At 36.1% G+C, this 20,115-nt stretch overlaps 2 protein-coding genes across 6 annotated transcripts; both read left to right on the top strand.

Annotated features, from left to right (window-relative positions):
* The first annotated feature begins 642 nt into the window (after positions 1-642).
* On the top strand, positions 643-8,071 carry LOC121866191. Of its 3 annotated transcripts, none has more exons than XM_042365798.1 (4): positions 643-1,112; positions 1,396-1,405; positions 1,718-1,829; positions 7,305-8,071. In XM_042365798.1, the coding sequence occupies exons 1-3, from the start codon at positions 741-743 to the stop codon at positions 1,795-1,797; spliced, it is 462 nt and encodes a 153-aa protein (XP_042221732.1). In that variant the 5' UTR covers positions 643-740; the 3' UTR covers positions 1,798-1,829; positions 7,305-8,071. The 3 variants fall into 3 exon arrangements, 2 of the variants coding, with proteins under 2 accessions (XP_042221732.1, XP_042221731.1); XM_042365797.1 differs by lacking the exon at positions 7,305-8,071 and adding an exon at positions 2,426-2,557 and having other exon boundaries at positions 644-1,112; XR_006088935.1 differs by lacking the exons at positions 643-1,112; positions 1,396-1,405; positions 1,718-1,829 and adding exons at positions 5,593-6,055; positions 6,341-6,350; positions 6,603-6,714.
* A 3,213-nt stretch (positions 8,072-11,284) lies between these two features.
* LOC121866196 lies at positions 11,285-19,609 on the top strand. 3 transcript variants are annotated; one of them, XM_042365802.1, is made up of 4 exons: positions 11,285-11,745; positions 12,030-12,039; positions 18,004-18,115; positions 18,760-19,609. In XM_042365802.1, exons 1-3 carry the CDS (start codon positions 11,389-11,391, stop codon positions 18,081-18,083), a joined length of 447 nt encoding a protein of 148 aa, XP_042221736.1. In that variant the 5' UTR covers positions 11,285-11,388; the 3' UTR covers positions 18,084-18,115; positions 18,760-19,609. The 3 variants fall into 3 exon arrangements, with proteins under 3 accessions (XP_042221736.1, XP_042221737.1, XP_042221738.1); XM_042365803.1 differs by lacking the exon at positions 18,004-18,115 and adding an exon at positions 12,314-12,425 and having other exon boundaries at positions 11,286-11,745; XM_042365804.1 differs by lacking the exons at positions 11,285-11,745; positions 12,030-12,039 and adding exons at positions 16,983-17,441; positions 17,726-17,735.
* Positions 19,610-20,115: the final 506 nt, after the last annotated feature.

Here is a 20,115-nt window from a genome sequence, read left to right as displayed (position 1 = left end):
TTAAAACAAAGTGACACAACCGATTTACATTTATAAAAAAAATCCTTTTAGTAACTTTAAACTTCATTTATGTTGTTGATATTAACACGTGTTTATACTTCAATTAACACCTGTTGACATTTGAGGCAGGTATTGTGTGTCTGTCTTGATGTTTGGCTAATGATACTAACGTTAGGGGAAGTAAATTAGTACTTAGGACGCTAACCTATCCTAACCTAACTTAATCTAACCTATTCCCTCAGGTAACGTTATGTTGGTTTATCTTCTGGAGAATTAGACCGGGGTGTTTAATCTTCAGGCGATCCGACTTTCTTCATAGTAATTAATGATATAAGTCCATCAGGAAAAGCATAAACGGAACATTTCTCTAAGTGTATATAGACTTGCAATACCATCAAGATGTTTCCTAATATGTGAGGCTTATCATCAACCACTAATATATTCAATCATCTAAATATTACGTGTAATCATCAAGCTTAAGGAATTTTATACAAGTGTGTCAACTTCTCATAGAGATTAACGTTATCAAGGAATATTTCAGTTACACACATCTCTGTAATCCTCTGTAAGCTGTAGTTGACGTCAGGGGGGGCGAGTCTACGATAGCGAGGGCAGGTACTTATACCGCGTCCCCAGCACCATACAGCCAGAGTATTCCAACATTTGTTAGACAACACATCAACCAAATCATAAGTAACAGCTCCTACACTTGCTGATACAACTCTCCCAAAACCTCTAGCATGAAGCTGTTCACCACTACATCCACCCTGGTGATCCTGGTGGTGTTGGGGTTAAGTCTGGAGATGGTGACCGCTGAGGACTGTGACCTGCCAACCTGTACAGTCATCTCTGGGCAGGAAGTTCGCTGCAAGAACCCTTACGCCTGGTTCGAATTTCACCCTCACCCAGCCAATCCTAACCAGTACGTGCAGTGCACTAGGTATGGCCCTCAGGTGATGACCTGTCCCCAGGGTTTGATCTGGTCACAGTCGTCCAGTCTGTGCACCTATGACTACAATAAGCCCATTCCTGACACCGACCCCCTCGTCTGTAACTGCAACAACTGCTTCCTGCCCAACCCCGCTGATGCTACTACCTACTACTGGTGCTTCGTGAGTAGTCTTGTGTTTCTTTATGTTACATCACACACTACAGGCACAGATACAAGTTCGGGTACAAGTGTAGGGAATACCTACAAGTATGAGTACAGGTACTGAAATACAGTAGATATAGTTACAAGTACAGGTACAAGTATAATGTATTAAGTGCAAGAAACTGTTTTGTTCCTTCGGAATAAACACTAAAACGGTAACACAAAATTAATAATAAAATAACAATAAACTCCATTAAATATCCTTCTACTAATGTTATTTTTTTCCTTTTTTTTCCAACCAGGATTCGAACGGTGAGTATAAGGCATCGAGAGGTCAGGTATAAGTGGCACTCTAGAGTCACCTGGGGTGCCACACGTGGAGAAGAGGGTGGCACCTGTTGTAAGTATGAAAAATGTGACTGACAAGTTTGTGTGTGTGTTAAGTATCAAGAGAGAAGGAAACGTAAGTAGCAGTTGGTGAAGCATATGTGTCTGTGTATCTGCAAAAGCTAATGTCGCTACCTTCACTGTTTATCGTCTGTCTCTCTCTCTGTCTCTGTCTCTCTCTCTCTCTCTCTCTCTCTCTCTCTCTCTCTCAATAATCATCTCTCTCACCCGCTACAGGTGATGGAGTAGCAACACCCAACAAGCAAGCCTGCGCCCCCGGCACCACCTTTAATCAGGCCATCTACCGCTGCACTTAAACTGCGCCTCCACCACCACCTGCGCCACCCAGGTGAGTCACAATTCATTTCCTGTTCCACACCCAGGGACTGTCCCAGACACAAACACGAGAAAATGATCCTTTGCTTTAAAACTAACTCTCTCTCTCTCTCTCTCTCTCTCTCAGTTTAACCACAAGGTGTCTTAAAATCTCCCGAAGGTGGTATCAGGTAAAGCCCTTGTTAACTCCGGTTTACAGTGACGATACAACCTACTGCAGGAGGGAGAGTGCTCACGGTAACACAGGCTGAATCACCGCCTCCACTCCACACCTTCAAGAGAGGCTCTTAGGTCTTGGCTCTAGTACAGTGCCAGTAAGGGTGTCACCTCCTGCATCGCTACCGGCGTTAATAATTCCACTGACCTGAAGATTAATAGACTTGCTTTATTCTTCTTCTTCTTCTTCTTATTATTATTATTATTATTAATATTTTTTTATAGTTTATTGTTATTATTATTATTATTATTATTATTATTATTATTATTATTATTATCATTATCATCATTATTATTATTATTATTATTATTGTCATTATTATTATAGTTTACTATTATTTACTTAAATTACCCATAGTCAATGCCTTTAAAAGCACTCCAACACACCCACAGAAACACCTGGTGGATATGATGATGATTGCCTGGAAGAAGAGCAGCAACAACAATAAAGCAGCCAGGGGAAACGACAAGAACAATAAACAACAACAAAAGCAGGAACCACAAGAGTCAGAGAAACGACAAGAACAATAAACAACAACAAAAGGCAGGAACAAATAAAGTCAGAGGAACTTTCCTAGCTATAACAAATACAGTATAGCATACAATAAATACAACAGCAGTAACAACAACAACAAAAGAACAGGATTTACTAATATCAAGAACGACAACAAATACAATAACAATGAACCGTAATAACAAGCACAACCAGAACACCAACAAGTTCAAATGCCAGCCACAACAACAACAACAACAATAACAGTGGCCATAACAAAAATCCATTTCACTGGATAGGAATCAGCTTGACAGTGTACACAACAATGACTGGCTTGTGTTGACACCCTCCACACACACTTGCTGCCTCTACACAGACCTGCTGGCTTTACACATCTGCTGGCTCCATACACCTGCTAATACGCACATATTTGTCAATTTTGCACTGCTTCGGTTCTTATCAACCTATGTTGCTCTGTGTTCTCATTTAGTGTCTAATTGCTTTTCTTTCACTAATAAAAATAAAAAAAATATCATATTTGTATTTTATTTCGAACTGTATTTTCCAATCACGAAATGACAAAATAATAATAATCGGAAAAAATAGTAAATAAAATCGAAAAAAAAACATGGACAAATAAAAAATTTCAACAACAATAAATCAATAAAAAGAATAACAAAATGAAAAATAAAATCACACAATCTTAAAAAAAATACAAAAACACGAACAAGAAATATAATATAAAACGAAAAAGTCCAGAAACCTAAAAAGAAAATCATACATAATATAAAAAATAATCATAAAACACGAGAGAAACCTAAAAAAAAAAATCACAAGAATAACAAAAACAATATAAAATCCCTCAAACACGAAACCAAAGTTGTATAACAGACAGTCAGCGCTCCACTAACCAGACATACTTGATGGCAATATTATCCCACAGTAATTTGCGATACTTCCCTTAATTACAATATAACTCTACACGGCTATCGTTCTGTGTTCGTATAATTACTAAAAAAAATAAGACTTTTGTGCATATTTAAAGTTTCTTATGAGTGTTATTGCTATGTGGATCACCTCACACTGACCTGTTATGTTATTAAGAAGAAATAATAATAATAATAATAATAATAATAATAATAATAATAATAATAATAATAACAATAATAACAATAACAATAACAATAACAATAAAAAGAAAATAATAACAATGACAATAATAAAGTAATAATAATAATAATAACAATAACAATAACATTAACAATAACATTAACAATAACATTAACAATAACATTAACAATAACATTAACAATAACATTAACATTAACAATAACATTAACAATAACATTAACAATAACATTAACATTAACAATAACATTAACAATAACATTAACATTAACAATAATAATAACAATAATTAATTAAAATTAAAATAAAAGTAATAATAATGCAAATGCAAAGGCAAATAAAAATAAAAATAAAAATAAAAATAAAAATAAATAAAAATAAAAATAAAAATATAAATGTAAATATAAATATAAATAAATATAATATAAATAAAAATAAAAATAAAAACAAAAACAAAAACAAAAATACAAATACAGATACAAATACAGATACACATAATAATAATGAAAATAAAAATAAAAATAAAATAATAATAATAATAATAATAATAATAATAATAATAATAATAATAATAATAATAATAAAAATAAAAATAATAATAATAATGATGATGATGATGATGATGATGATGTTGATGATAAAATTAAATAAATGAATAATAATAATATTAATAATAATTATTATTATTATTTTAATAATAATAAAGTTTTTTAACAATATCTCCCATTCAAATTACCTTCTTATTATAATCATCAAACTATTATTCACACTATCCTCATCATAATCCCCACAACATCATCAAAACAAACAAACTGACGTAAACAAGTAAACAACATACAGACCCACCATATACCTCGAGGTTAAAGTCTTGCGGCCAGAGACACAACATGAGCTGAGTTTCCCATTGATCAGAATTTTTCACGGCAGCATCATAGCCCAGAGGCTGACCGACGGAATGATTCATTTAAGGTACAGGAACACGGGAAACAACACAGTCTATACCTGTATTAGTGTCCGTGTGTTGGAGAGTATGTGGTATGGTTAGGTATGTGGTATGGTTAGGTTAGGTATGTGGTATGGTTAGGTTAGGAGCATGGTAGTGTTAGGTTAGGTATGAGGTAGTGTTCAGTTAGGAATGTGGAAGTGTTAAGTTAGAAATGTAGTAGTGTAAAGTTAGGTATGTGCTTGTGTACGGTTAGGTATGTGGTAGTGTTAGGTAAGGTATGAGGTAGTGTTAGGTATGTGGTAACGTTAGGTATGTGGAAGTGTTAAATATGCGGTAGAACTTTTTACTCTTATTTCTCTTATTAAAACAAAGTGACACAACCGATTTACACTCATAAAAAAACTTTTTAGTAACTTTAAACTTCATTTATGTTGTTGATATTAACACGTGTTTATACTTCAATTAACACCTGTTGACATTTGAGGCAGGTATTGTGTGTCTGTCTTGATGTTTGGCTAATGATACTAACGGTAGGGGCTGTAAATTAGTACTTAGGACGCTAACCTATCCTAACCTAACTTAATCTAACCTATTCCCTCAGGTAACGTTATGTTGGTTTATCTTCTGGAGAATTAGACCGGGGTGTTTAATCTTCAGGCGATCCGACTTTCTTCATAGTAATTAATGATATAAGTCCATCAGGAAAAGCATAAACGGAACATTTCTCTAAGTGTATATAGTGTTGCAATACCATCAAGATGTTTCCTAATATGTGAGGCTTATCATCAACCACTAATATATTCAATCATCTAAATATTACGTGTAATCATCAAGCTTAAGGAATTTTATATAAGTGTGTCAACTTCTGATAGAGATTAACGTTATCAAGGAATGTTTCAGTTACACACATCTCTGTAATCCTCTGTAAGCTGTAGTCGACGTCAGGGGGGGCGAGTCTACGATAGCGAGGGCAGGTACTTATACCGCGTCCCCAACACCATACAGCCAGAGTATTCCAACATTTGTTAGACAACACATCAACCAAATCATAAGTAACAGCTCTTACACTTGGTGATACAACCCTCCCAAAACCTCTAGCATGAAGCTGTTCACCACTACATCCACCCTGGTGATCCTGGTGGTGTTGGGGTTAAGTCTGGAGATGGTGACCGCTGAGGACTGTGACCTGCCATCCTGTGCAGTCATCTCTGGGCAGGAAGTTCGCTGTAAGAACCCTTACGCCTGGTTCGAATATCACCCTCACCCAACCAATCCTAACTTGTACGTACAGTGCACAAGGTATGGCCCTCAGGTGATGAGCTGTCCCGAGAGTTTGATCTGGTCCCAGTCGTCCAGACTGTGCAACTATGACAATAAGCCCATTCCTGAAAACTGTAACTGCAACAACTGCTTCCTGCCAAACCCCGCTGATGCTACTACCTACTACTGGTGCTTCGTGAGTAGTCTTGTGTTTCTTTATGTTACATCACACACTACAGGCACAGATACAAGTTCGGGTACAAGTGTAGGGAATACCTACAAGTATGAGTACAGGTACGGAGATACAGTAGATATAGTTATAAGTACAGGTACAAGAAAAATGTATTAAGTGCAAGAAACTGTTTTGTTGCTTCGGAATAAACACTAAAACGGTAACACAAAATTAATAATAAAATAACACTAAACTCCAATAAATATCCTTCTACTAATGTTATTTTTTTCCTTTTTTTTCTCCAACCAGGATTCGAACGGTCAGTATAAGGCATCGAGAGGTCAGGTATAAGTGGCACTCTAGAGCCAGCTGGGGTGCCACACGTGGAGAAGAGGGTGGCACCTGTTGTTAGTATGTAAAATGTGACTGAAAAGTTTGTGTGTGTGTTAAGTATCAAAAGAGGAGGAAACGTAAGTACCAGTTGGTGAAGCATATGTGTCTGTGTCCCTGCAAAAAATAACGTCGCTCTCTCTCTCTCTCTCTCTCTAATCATCTCTCTCCCCCGCTACAGGTGATGGAGTAATAACACCCCACGAGCAAGCCTGCGCCCCCGGCACCACCTATAATCAGGCCATCAAGCGATGCACTTAAACTGCGCCTCCACCACCATTTGCGCCACCCAGGTGAGTCACAGTTTATTACCTGTCCCATATCCAGGTACTGTCCCAGACACAAACACGAGAAAATAGTCCTTTGCTTTAAAACTCTCTCTCTCTCTCTCTCTCTCTCTCTCTCTCTCTCTCTCAGTTTAATCACAAAGTGTCTTAGAATCTCCCGAAGGTGGTATCAGGTAAAGTCCTTGTTAACTCCGGTTTACAGTGACGATACAACCTACTGCAGGAGGGAGAGTGCTCACGGTAACACAGGCTCAACCACCACCTCCACTCCACACCTTCAAGAGAGGCACTTAGGTTTTGGCTCTAGTACAGTGCCAGTAAGGGTGTCACCTCCTGCATCGCTACCGGCGTTAATAATTCCTTTGACCTGAAGATGAATAGACTTGCTTTATTAATATTATTATTAATTTACTTTTATTATTATTATTATCGTTATTACCTTATGATTACTACTTTTTATTGTTATTGTTGTTATTATTAGTAGTGGTATTACTGTATTATTATTTTTATTATCAACATTATTATTATAGTTTATTATTATTTACTTAAACTAACCTATAGCCAATTGTTATACCAATATTTCCACACACCCACAGGAACACCTGGTGGATATGATGACGATGACTATCTGGAAGAGCAGCAACAACAAACAACAAAGCAGCAACAACAAACAACAAAGCAGCAACAACAAAAGAACAGGATTTACTATTACCAAGAAGGACAACAAATACAACAACAATGAACCGCAGTACCGAGTACAGCCAGAACATCAAAAACTTTAAATGCCAGCCACAACAACAATAAAAACAACTACAACAACAGCAATGGCAACAACTTCAAGAGCAGCAACAACATCAACAAAAACATCTACAACAACAACAACAACAGTGGCCATAACAAAAATCAATTTCACTGGATAAGAATCAGCTTGACAGTGTACACAACAATGACTGGCTTGTGTTGACACCCTCCACACACACACCTGCTGCCTCTATACACACCTGCTCTTACACACATGCTGTCTCCACACACCTGCTAATACGTACATATTTGTCAATTTTGCACAGCTTCTGTTCTTATTAACCCATGTTGCTCTGCATTCTCTTATAAGAACTTGTTTTGATCATTCAGTAAATCAGTTTCATTTACACTGGAATTATGTAAACACTTGTATATGGCCGATTTCTTTCATCTTACATATTATATCTAAGGAATATAATTTACAATTGTCCTTTTTAATCTTGCAATCAAGTAATCCATTATAGAAAATTATTTACAACTGGCTTTTAATAGATTAAAATGTAAACAAAAATATTCATAAATGTGCTTTTCTTTCCCAAATAAATATCCATAAAAAATATCATATTTGTATTTTATTTCGAACTGTATTTTCCAATCACTAAATCATAAAAAACTATTAGTAAAAAACTGTGAAAAAATTAAAACTGAAAAAAATCCCAACACTAATAAAAAAATAAAGACAATAAAAAACTGTGAAAAATAAAATTACAAAAAAATCACAAAAAACAAGAAATACCCAAAGCACGAAAAAAATCCATAAACTTAAAAAGAAAAATCACACATAGTATAAAAAATCATATAACACAAGAAAAACACGAGGCAAAAATTAATTATTACAAGAATAAAAAAAACAATGAAAAAATCCCACAAACACGAAACCGAAGCTGTATAACAGACAGTCAGCGCTCCACTAACCAGACATACTTGATGGCAATATTATCATACAGCAATATGCGATACTTCCCTTAATTACAATATAACTCTACACGGCTATCGTTCTGTGTTCGTATAATTACTATAAAAATGTTCAGGTTTTATTGTGCATATTTAAAGTTTCTTATGAGTGTTATGTTGGTGGTAATAATAATATTAATAACAATAACAATAACAATAACAATAATAATAATAATAATAATAATAATAATAATAATAATAATAATAATAAAAATAATAATAATAATAATGTTTAATTTTATTTCATTTAAAATCAGATCATCATCATCATCTTCGTCCGACTGTGAGAAAGATTTAGGAGTAGTAATCTTACCCCAAGCCAACAATATGTATTTGCTTGAAACAAGACTAACAAAGTACTTCGCTTCATACAAAGGATTGTTAGTTATAAGACTAGCGCGGTTATCCTAAAACTATATCTTGCATTTGTGAGACCTCAATAGGATTACGCAGTTCAGTTCTAGTCACCGTACTACAGAATGGATATAGAATCACAATAAAGAATTAAGAGGGCAATGACACGACTAATCCCTGGCATTAGGAACCTGAGTACACAGACAGGATAAAGTATCATAATTTGCACTCTCTCGAGAGACGATGAGTGAGGGGCGATATGATCGAGGTGAATAAATGGAAGTCAGGGCTAAACAAAGGTGGTATAACAAAGGTACTCAAACTAACCAACCAGGAGCGAACTCGTAGCAATTTTGAGGTAGCAGGTTGTAAGCAGTTGTCAAACAGGGAGGTTCTACGGCCTGGGAAGATATTGGAAGCCTTATGTGTTGTCTAATGGTAGACCATGCTGCTATATGGCATCACGAAAATTGAGACCAAGTTCCAGGTTCCTGATCTGTCCTTCTGCCTCATTTACACACAATTGCAGGTCTCAATTGTTTCTCTTACTTGACAACACGACATACATATAGCGTTTCTCACTATTGGTTTTTTCTCCATTTTTGTATTTCTTTATAGTAATTTATTATTATTATTATTATTATTATTATTATTATTATTATTATTATTATTATTATTATTATTATTATTATTACAGTGTTTTTATTATTATTGTTTTTATTATTATTTTATTTTACTTTTTATTATAAATTTAATTTACTATGAATAATTATTAAATTTTCGCTCCCGAGGCTCTGATGTGGGTCAGTCACGTGTGCCCTGGTGGGCTAAACACCGAACAACAAAAAACAAGGAAAGGAAAGACAAATTTAGATTTAGGGGCGAGATAGGTAAACATTCGTTTGGAAATAGAGTAGTGGATGAATGGAAGAAGTTACCATACATCATTATTAACTCGAATACACTGGATAGCTTCAAACATGTGTTGAATGAATATATAACGACAGAGGTTGGGTGTAAACGGCACTGTCTAGTATGGGCCAATAGGCCCGTTTGAGTTTCCTCCATTAATATGTTCTTACGTTCACAACATCATCAAAACATAAACAAACTGAAGTAAACAAGTAAACAACATACAGACCCACCATATACCTCGAGGTTAAAGTCTTGCGGCCAGAGACACAACATGAGCTGAGTTTCCCATTGATCGGAATTTTTCACGGCAGCATCATAGCCCAGAGGCTGACCGACGGAATGATTCATTTAAGGAACAGGAACACGGGAAACAACACAGTCTATACCTGTATTAGTGTCCGTGTGTTGGAGAGTATGTGGTATGATTAGGTATGTGGTAAGGTTACCTTAGGTATGTGGTATGGTTAGGTTAGGTGCATGGTAGTGTTAGGGTAGGTATGAGCTAGTGTTAAGTTAGGAATGTGGTAGTGTTAGGATATGTATGTGGTAGTGTTAGGTTAGGTATGTGGAAGTGTTAGGATATGTATGTGGTAGTGTTAGGTTATGTATGTGGTAGTGTTAGGTTAGGTATGTGGAAGTGTTAAGTTAGGAATGTGGTAGTGTTAGGTTATGTATGTGGTAGTGTTAGGTTAGGTATGTGGAAGTGTTAGGATATGTATGTGGTAGTGTTAGGTTAGGTATGAGGTAGTGTTAGGTTAGGAGTGTGGTAGTGTTAGGTTAGGAGTGTGGTAGTGTTAGGTTAGGAGTGTGGTAGTGTTAGGTTAGGAGTGTGGTAGTGTTAGGTTAGGTATATGGTAGCGTTAGATATGTGGAAGTGTTAAATATGTGGTAGAACTTTTTACTCTTATTTCTTTTATTAAAACAAATTGACACAACCGATTTACGCCTATAAAAAAATCCTTTTAGTAACTTTAAACTTCATTTATGTTGTTTATATTAACACGTGTTTTTACTTCAATTAACACCCGTTGACATTTGAGGCAGGTATTGTGTGTCTGTCTTGATGTTTGGCTAATGATACTAACGGTAGGGGCTGTAAATTAGTACTTAGGACGCTAACCTATCCTATCCTAACTTAATCTAACCTATTCCCTGAGGTAACGTTATGTTGGTTTATCTTCTGGAGAATTAGACTGGGGTGTTTAATCTTCAGGCGATCCGACTTTCTTCATATTAATTAATGATATAAGTCCATCAGGAAAAGCATAAACGGAACATTTCTCTAAGTGTATATAGACTTCCAATACCATCAAGATGTTTCCTAATATGCGAGGCTTATCATCAACCACAAATATAATCAATCATCTAAACATTACGTGTAATCATCAAGCTTAAGGAGTTTTATACAAAGTGGCTCAAATTCTCATAGAGATGAACGTTATCAAGGAATGTTTCAGTGACACACATCTCTGTAATCCTCTGTAAGCTGTAGTTGACGTCAGGGGGAGCGAGTCTATGATAGCGAGGGCAGGTACTTATACCGCGTCCCCACCACCATACAGCCAGAGTATTCCAACGTTTGTTAGACAACACATGAACCAAATCATAAGTAACAGCTCCTACACTTGCTGATACAACCGTTCCAAAACCTCTAGCATGAAGCTGTTCACCACTACATCCACCCTGGTGATCCTGGTGGTGTTGGGGATAAGTCTGGAGATGGTGACCGCTGAGGACTGTGACCTGCCATCCTGTGTAGTCATCTCTGGGCAGGAAGTTCGCTGCAAGAACCCTTACGCCTGGTTCGAATATCACCCTCACCCAACCAATCCTAACTTGTACGTACAGTGCACAAGGTATGGCCCTCAGGTTATGAGCTGTCCTGAGAGTTTGATCTGGTCCCAGTCGTCCAGACTGTGCAACTATGACAATAAGCCCATTCCTAAAAACTGTAACTGCAACAACTGCTTCCTGCCAAACCCCGCTGATGCTACTACCTACTACTGGTGCTTCGTGAGTAGTCTTGTGTTTCTTTATGTTACATCACACACTACAGGCACAGATACAAGTTCGGGTACAAGTGTAGGGAATACCTACAAGTATGAGTACAGGTACGGAGATACAGTAGATATAGTTACAAGTACAGGTACAAGTATAATGTATTAAGTGCAAGAAACTGTTTTGTTGCTTCGGAATAAACACTAAAACGGTAACACAAAATTAATAATAAAATAACACTAAACTCCAATAAATATCCTTCTACTAATGTTATTTTTTTCCTTTTTTTCTCCAACCAGGATTCGAACGGTGAGTACAAGGCATCGAGAGGTCAGGTATAAGTGGCACTCTAGAGCCAGCTGGGGTGCCACACGTGGAGAAGAGGTTGGCACCTGTTGTTAGTATGTAAAATGTGACTGACAAGTTAGTGTGTGTGTTAAGTATCAAAAGAGGAGGAAACGTAAGTAGCAGTTGGTGAAGCATATGTGCCTGTGTCCCTGCAAAAGATAACGTCGCTCTCTCTCTCTCTCTCTCTCTCTCTCTCTCTCTCTCTCTCTCTAATCATCTCTCTCCCCCGCTACAGGTGATGGAGTAATAACACCCCACGTGCAAGCCTGCGCCCCCGGCACCACCTATAATCAGGCCATCAAGCGATGCACTTAAACTGCGCCTCCAACACCATCTGCGCCACCCAGGTGAGTCACAGTTTATTACCTATCCCATATCCAGGTACTGTCCCAGACACAAACACGAGAAAATAGTCCTTTTGTTTTATCTCTCTCAGCTTAATTCACAAGGTGTCTTAGAATTTAGGGTTGTATCAGGTAAACCCTTGTTAACCTGGTTTATAGTAACGATACAATCCCATTGCAGGAGGGAGAGTGCTCACGGTAACACAGGCTCAACCACCACCTCCACTCCACACCTTCAAGAGAGGCACTTAGGTTTTGGCTCTAGTACAGTGCCAGTAAGGGTGTCACCTCCTGCATCGCTACTGGCGTTAATAATTCCACTGACCTGATGATTAATAGACTTGCTTTATTATTATTATTATTATTATTATTATTATTATTATTATTATTCGTATTATTTTTATTTTTATTATTATTATTATCATTATTACCTTATGATTATTTTTAAATTATTATTATTATTAGTAGTAGTAGTAGTCTTATTACTTTATTATTAATATTATTATCATTTTTATTATTAATTACTAAACCAATCCTGCATACAGCCAATTAAGAGCTTACTATTATTTATACACCAACAGGAACAATACTCCGGTGTATATGATAAAATAAGATGACTATCAGGAAGACCAGCAACAACAAACAACAAAGCAGCAACAACAAAAGAACAGGATTTACTATTACCAAGAAGGACAACAAATACAACAACAATGAACCGTAGTACCGAGTACAGCCAGAACATCAAAAACTTTATATGCCAGCCACAACAACAATAAAAACAACAACTACAACAACAGCAATGGCTACAACTACAAGAGCAGCAACAACGTCAACAAAAACATCTACAACACCAACAATAACAATGGCCAAAACAAAAATCCATTTCACTGGATAGGAATCAGCTTGACAGTGTACACAACAATGGCTGGCTTGTGTTGACACCCTCCACACACACACCTGCTGGCTCTATACGCACCTGCTGTCTCCACACACCTGCTACTACGTACATATTTGTCAATTTTGCACAGCTTCTGTTCTTATTAACCCATGTTGCTCTGCATTCTCTAATAAGAACTTGTTTTAATCATTCAGTAAATCATTTTCATTTACACTGGAATTATGTAAACACTTGTATATGGCCGATTTTTTCATCTTACATATTATATCTAAGGAATATAATTTACAATTGTCCTTTTTAATCTTGCAATCAAGTAATCCAGTATAGAAAATTATTTACAACTGGCTTTTAATAGATAAAAATGTAAAGAAAATATTCATAAATGTGCTTTTCTTTCCCAAATAAAAATCCATAAAAAATAAAAATTTTGAATTTATTTCGAACTGTATTTTCCAATCACTAAATCATAAAAAACTCATAAGAAACTGAAAAAAATCTCATCACTAATAAAAAAATAAAGATAATAAAAAACTAAAAAATAAAATCACACAAACATAAAAATCACAAAAAACAAAAATAAGAATTACCCAAAACACGAAAAAATCCATAAACTTAAAAATAAAATCACACCTAATATAAAAAATCATTAAACACAAGAAAAACACGATGCAAAACTAATTATTACAAGAATAACAAAAACAATGAAAAAATCCCACAAACACGAAACAAAAGTTGTATAACAGACAGTCAGCGCTCCACTAACCAGACATACTTGATGGCAATATTATCCCACAGTAATTTGCGATACTTCCCTTAATTACAATATAACTCTAAACGGCTATCGTTCTGTGTTCGTATAATTACTAAAAAAATGATCAGGCTTTATTGTGCATATTCAAAGTTTCTTATGATTGTTATGTTGGTGGTTTATAATAATAATAATAATAATAATAATAATAATAATAATAATAATAATAATAATAATAATAATAATAATAATAATAATAATAATTAAAATAATAATAATAATAATAATAATAATAATAATAATAATAATAATAATAATCTTTAATTTTATTTCTTTTAAAATCAAATCATGATCATCATCTTCATCCGACTGTGAGAAACATTTAGGAGTAGGAATCTTAAGCCAAGTCAACAATGTGTATTTGCTTGAAACAAGACTAACAAAGTACTTGGGTTCATACTAAGGAGTGTTAGTTACAAGACTAGCGAGGTTATCCTAAAACTATATCTTGCATTTGTGAGACCTCAATAGGATTACGCAGTTCAGTTCTGGTCACCGTACTACAGAATGGATATAGAATCTCAAGAAAGAATTAAGAGGGCTATGATAAGACTAATCCCTCGCATTAAGAACCTGAGTACACAGACAGGTTAAAGCATCTAAATTTGCACTCTCTCGAGAGACGATGAGTGAGGGGCGATATGATCGAGGTGAATAAATGGAAGTCAGGGCTAAACAAAGGTGGTATAACAAAGGTATTCAAACTATCCAATCAGCAGCGAACTCGTAGCAATTTTGAGGTAGCAGGTTGTAGCAGCTGTCAAACAGGGAGGTTCTACGGCCTGGGAAGATATTGGAAGCCTTATGTGTTGTCTAATGGTAGACCATGCTGCTATATGGCATCACGAAAATTGAGACCAAGTTCCAAGCTCTTCATCTGTCCTTCTGCCTCATTTACACACAATTGCAGGTCTCAATTGTTTCTCTTACTTGACAACACGACATACATATAGCGTTTCTCATTATTGATTTTTTCTCCATTTTTGTATTTCTTTATAGTAATTTATTATTGTTATTATTATTATTATTATTGTCATTATTATTATTACTGTGTTTTTATTATTATTATTTTCATTATTATTTTATTTTACTTTTTATTATAAATTTAGTTTACTATGAATAATTACTAAATTTTCGCTCCCGAGGCTCCGATGTGGGTCAGTCACGTGTGCCCTGGTGGGCTAAACCCCGAACAACAAAAAACAAAGAAAGGAAAGACAAATTTAGATTTAGGGGCGAGATAGGTAAACATTGGTTTGAAAATAGAGTAGTGGATGAATGGAACAAGTTACCAAACATCATCATTAACTCGAATACACTGGCTAGCTTCGAACATGTGTTGAATGGATATATGAGTGATAGGGGTTGGGTGTAAACGGGACTGTCTAGTATGGGCCAATAGGCCCGTTTGAGTTTCCTCCATTGATATGTTCTTACGTTCACAACATCATCAAAACATAAACAAAGTGACGTAAACAAGTAAACAACATACAGACCCACCATATACCTCGAGGTTAAAGTCTTGCGGCCAGAGACACAACATGAGCTGAGTTTCCCATTGATCAGAATTTTTCACGGCAGCATCATAGCCCAGAGGCTGACCGACGGAATGATTCATTTAAGGCACAGGAACGCGGGAAACAACACAGTCTATACCTGTATTAGTGTCCGTGTGTTGGAGAGTATGTGGTATGGTTAGGTATGTGGTATGGTTAGGTTAGGTATGTGGTATGGTTAGCTTAGGTATGAGGTAGTGTTCCATTAGGACTGTGGTAGTGTTACGATAGGTATGTGGGAGTGTTAGGTTAAGTATGTGGAAATGTAAAGTTAGGGATGTGGAAGTGTTAGGATAGGAATGTGGTTATGGCAAGTTAAGAATGTTGTAGTGTTAGGTTAGGGATGAGGTAGTTATAAGTTAGGAATGTGGTAGTGTTAGGTTATGTATGTGGTAGTGTTAGGTTAGGAGTGTGGTAGTGCTAGGTTAGGTATGAGGTAGTGTTAAGTTAAGAATGTGGTAGTAAGATAGGGTGGTAGTGTTAAGTTAAGAATGTGGTAGTGTTAGTTTAGGTATGAGGTGGTGTTAACTTAAGAATGTGGTAGTGTTAGGTTAGGTATGAGGTAGTGTTAAGTTAAGAATGTTGTAGTGTTAGGTTAGGGATGAGGTAGTTATAAGTTATGTATGTGTTAGTGTTAGGTTAGGAGTGTGGTAGTGTTAGGTTAGGTATGAGGTAGTGTTAAGTTAAGAATGTGGTAGTGTTAGGTTATGTACGAGTATGTGGTAGCGTTAGGTATTTCTTTTATTAAAACAAAGTGACACAACCGATTTACATTTATAAAAAAAAATCCTTTTAGTAACTTTAAATTTCATTTATGTTGTTTATATTAACACGTGTTTATACTTCAATTAACACCTGTTGACATTTGAGGCAGGTATTGTGTGTCTGTCTTGATGTTTGGCTAATGATACTAACGGTAGGGGCTGTAAATTAGTACTTAGGACGCTCACCTATCCTAACCTACCTTAATCTAACCTATTCCCTCAGGTAACGTTATGTTGGTTTATCTTCTGGAGAATTAGACCGGGGTGTTTAATCTTCAGGCGATCCGACATTTTTCATAGTAATTAATGATATAAGTCCATCAGGAAAAGCATAACTAATATATAATCAATCATCTGAATGTTACGTGTAATCATCAAGCTTATGGAATTTTATAGAAAGTGTGTCAACTGTTCATAGAGATTAACGATATCAAGGATTGTTTCACTGACACACCTCTCTGTAATCCTCTGTAAGCTGTAGTTGACGTCAGGGGGAGCGAGTCTATGATGGCGAGGGCAGGTACTTATACCGCGTCCCCACCACCATACAGCCAGAGTATTCCAACGTTTGTTAGACAACACATCAACCAAATCATAAGTAACAGCTCCTACACTTGCTGATACAACCGTTCCAAAACCTCTAGCATGAAGCTGTTCACCACTACATCCACCCTGGTGATCCTGGTGGTGTTGGGGTTAAGTCTGGAGATGGTGACCGCTGAGGACTGTGACCTGCCAACCTGTACAGTCATCTCTGGGCAGGAAGTTCGCTGCAAGACCACTTACGAATATCACCCTCACCCAACCAATCCTAACTTGTTTGTACAGTGCACAATGTATGGCCCTCAGGTGATGAGCTGTCCCGAGAGTTTGATCTGGTCCCAGTCGTCCAGTCTGTGCAACTATGACAATAAGCCCATTCCTAAAAACTGTAACTGCAACAACTGCTTCCTACCCAACCCCGCTGATGCTACTACCTACTACTGGTGCTTCGTGAGTAGTCTTGTGTTTCTTTATGTTACATCACACACTACAGGCACAGCTACAAGTTCGGGTACAAGTGTAGGGAATACCTACAAGTATGAGTACACGTACGAAAATACAGTAGATATAGTTACAAGTACATGTACAAGTATAATGTATTAAGTGCAAGAAACTGTTTTGTTGCTTCGGAATAAACACTAAAACGGTAACACAAAATTAATAATAAAATAACACTAAACTCCAATAAATATCCTTCTACTAATGTTATTTTTTTCATTTTTTTCTCCAACCAGGACTCGAACGGTGAGTACAAGGCATCGAAAGGTCAGGTATAAGTGGCACTCTAGAGCCAGCTGGGGTGCCACACGTGGAGAAGAGGATGGCACCTGTTGTTAGTATGTAAAATGTGACTGACAAGTTTGTGTGTGTGTTAAGTATCAAAAGAGGAGGAAACGTAAGTAGCAGTTGGTGAAGCATATGTGTCTGTCTCTCTGGAAAAGATAATGTCGCTCTCTCTCTCTCTCTCTCTCTCTCTCTCTCTCTCTCTAATCATTTCTCTCCCCCGCTACAGGTGATGGAGTAATAACACCCCACGAGCAAGCCTGCGCCCCCGGCACCACCTATAATCAGGCCATCAAGCGATGCACTTAAACTGAGCCTCCACCACCATCTGCGCCACCCAGGTGAGTCACAGTTTATTACCTATCCCATATCCAGGTACTGTCCCAGACACAAACACGAGAAAATAGTCCTTTGCTTTAAAACTCTCTCTCTCTCTCTCTCTCTCTCTCTCTCTCTCTCTCTCTCTCTCTCTCTCTCTCTCTCTCTCTCTCTCTCTGTTCAATCACAAGGTGTCTTAGAATCTCCCGAAGGTGGTATCAGGTAAAGCCCTTGTGAACTCCGGTTTACAGTGACGATGCAACCTACTGCAGGAGGGAGAGTGCTCACGGTAACACAGGCTTAACCACCGCCTCCACTCCACACCTTGAAGAGAGGCACTTAGGTCTTGGCTCTAGTACAGTGCCAGTAAGGGTGTCACCTCCTGCATCGCTACCGGCGTTAATAATTCATCTGACCTGAAGATTGATACACTTGCTTTAAAATTATTATTATCACTTTACTATTATTATTATAATTATCATTATTACTTTATGATTATTACTTTTTATTGTTATTGTTATTATTATTAGTAGTATTATTACTGTATTATTATTATTATTATTATTAATACTATTATTATTTTTATCATTAGTATTATAGTTAATTATTATTTACTTAAAACTAACCTACAGCCAAATGCTTTGCCATTATTTCCACACACCCACAGGAACACCTGGTGGATATGATGACGATGACTATCTGGAAGAGCAGCAACAAAAAACAAGAGTCAGGGAAACGACAAGAACAAAAACAACAACAAAAGGCAGAAAAAACAAGAATCAGAGGATCTTTCCCAGCTATAACAAATACAGGATTTACCAATACCAAGAACGACAACAAATACAATAACAATGAACCGTAATAACAAGCACAACCAAAACATCAACAAGTTTAAATGTCAGCCACAACAACAACAATGGCAACAAAAACAGCAATGGCAACAAGTACAAGAGCAACAACAACAACAACAACAACAACAATACCAGTGGCCATAACAAAAATCCATTTCGCTGGATAGGAATTAGCTTGACAGTGTACACAACAATGACTGGCTTGTGTTGACACCCTCCACACACACCTGCTGCCTCTACACACCTGCTGCCTCTACACACACCTGCTCTTACACACCTGTTGACTCCACACATCTGCTGATACGTACATATTTTCGATTTTTTCATTGCTTCTATTCTTATTAATATCTGTTGTTCTCTATTCATTATTAATATTCTTTTTTGATCATTCAGTAAAATAGTTTCATTTACAGTGTAATTATGTAAACCGCTGTAAATGGGCCCTTTTTCACCTTACACATTATATCTAAGGCATATAATTTACATATTTCGAAGAGGTAAGATTTACAACTGGCTTTTACTTGAACAAAATATGTTAACAAATAATCATAAATGTGTTCACATAATCAGTTTTTCAGTCAAATGTAAATAAATTTATATAATTTATTGCCTAATTGGTTTTCTTTCACAAATAAAAAGCAAATAAAAAATACTCTATTTTTCGAACTGTATTTTCCAATCACCAAATGACAAAAATAACAATAATAAACCCCGGGAAAAACAAACAAATCGAACAAATACCTACATAATTTCAACACCAATAAAAAATAAAAACAATAAAAACAACTACACAAAATAAAATCACACAAAAATATAAAATCCCACAAACGCGAAACCAAAGTTGTATAACAGACAGTCAGCGCTCCACTAACCAGACATACTTGATGGCAATATTATCCCACAGTAATTTGCGATACTTCCCTTAATTACAATATAACTCTACACGGCTATCGTTCTGTGTTCGTATAATTACTATAAAAATGTTCAGGTTTTATTGAGCATATTTAAAGTTTCTTATGAGTGTGTTATAGCTCTGTAGATCACCTCACACTGACCTGTTATGTTGGTTAGAAATTATAATAGTAATAATAAGAAAATAATAATAATAATAGTAAAGTTTACTAATAATAACTCCATTAAAATTATATTATTATTATTATAATCATCATCAC

Source organism: Homarus americanus, unplaced genomic scaffold (assembly GCF_018991925.1).
Source record: "Homarus americanus isolate GMGI-L3 unplaced genomic scaffold, GMGI_Hamer_2.0 scaffold18789, whole genome shotgun sequence".
In the NCBI taxonomy this organism is placed as follows: Eukaryota; Metazoa; Arthropoda; class Malacostraca; order Decapoda; family Nephropidae; genus Homarus; species Homarus americanus.
This window is presented reverse-complemented; position numbering and strand designations above follow the sequence as displayed.

Excerpts from the sequence above, each read along its gene's own strand:
- LOC121866191 (XM_042365798.1), top strand. The coding sequence starts at position 741 with ATGAAGCTGTTCACCACTACATCCACCCTGGTGATCCTGGTGGTGTTG.
- LOC121866196 (XM_042365802.1), top strand. The coding sequence starts at position 11,389 with ATGAAGCTGTTCACCACTACATCCACCCTGGTGATCCTGGTGGTGTTG.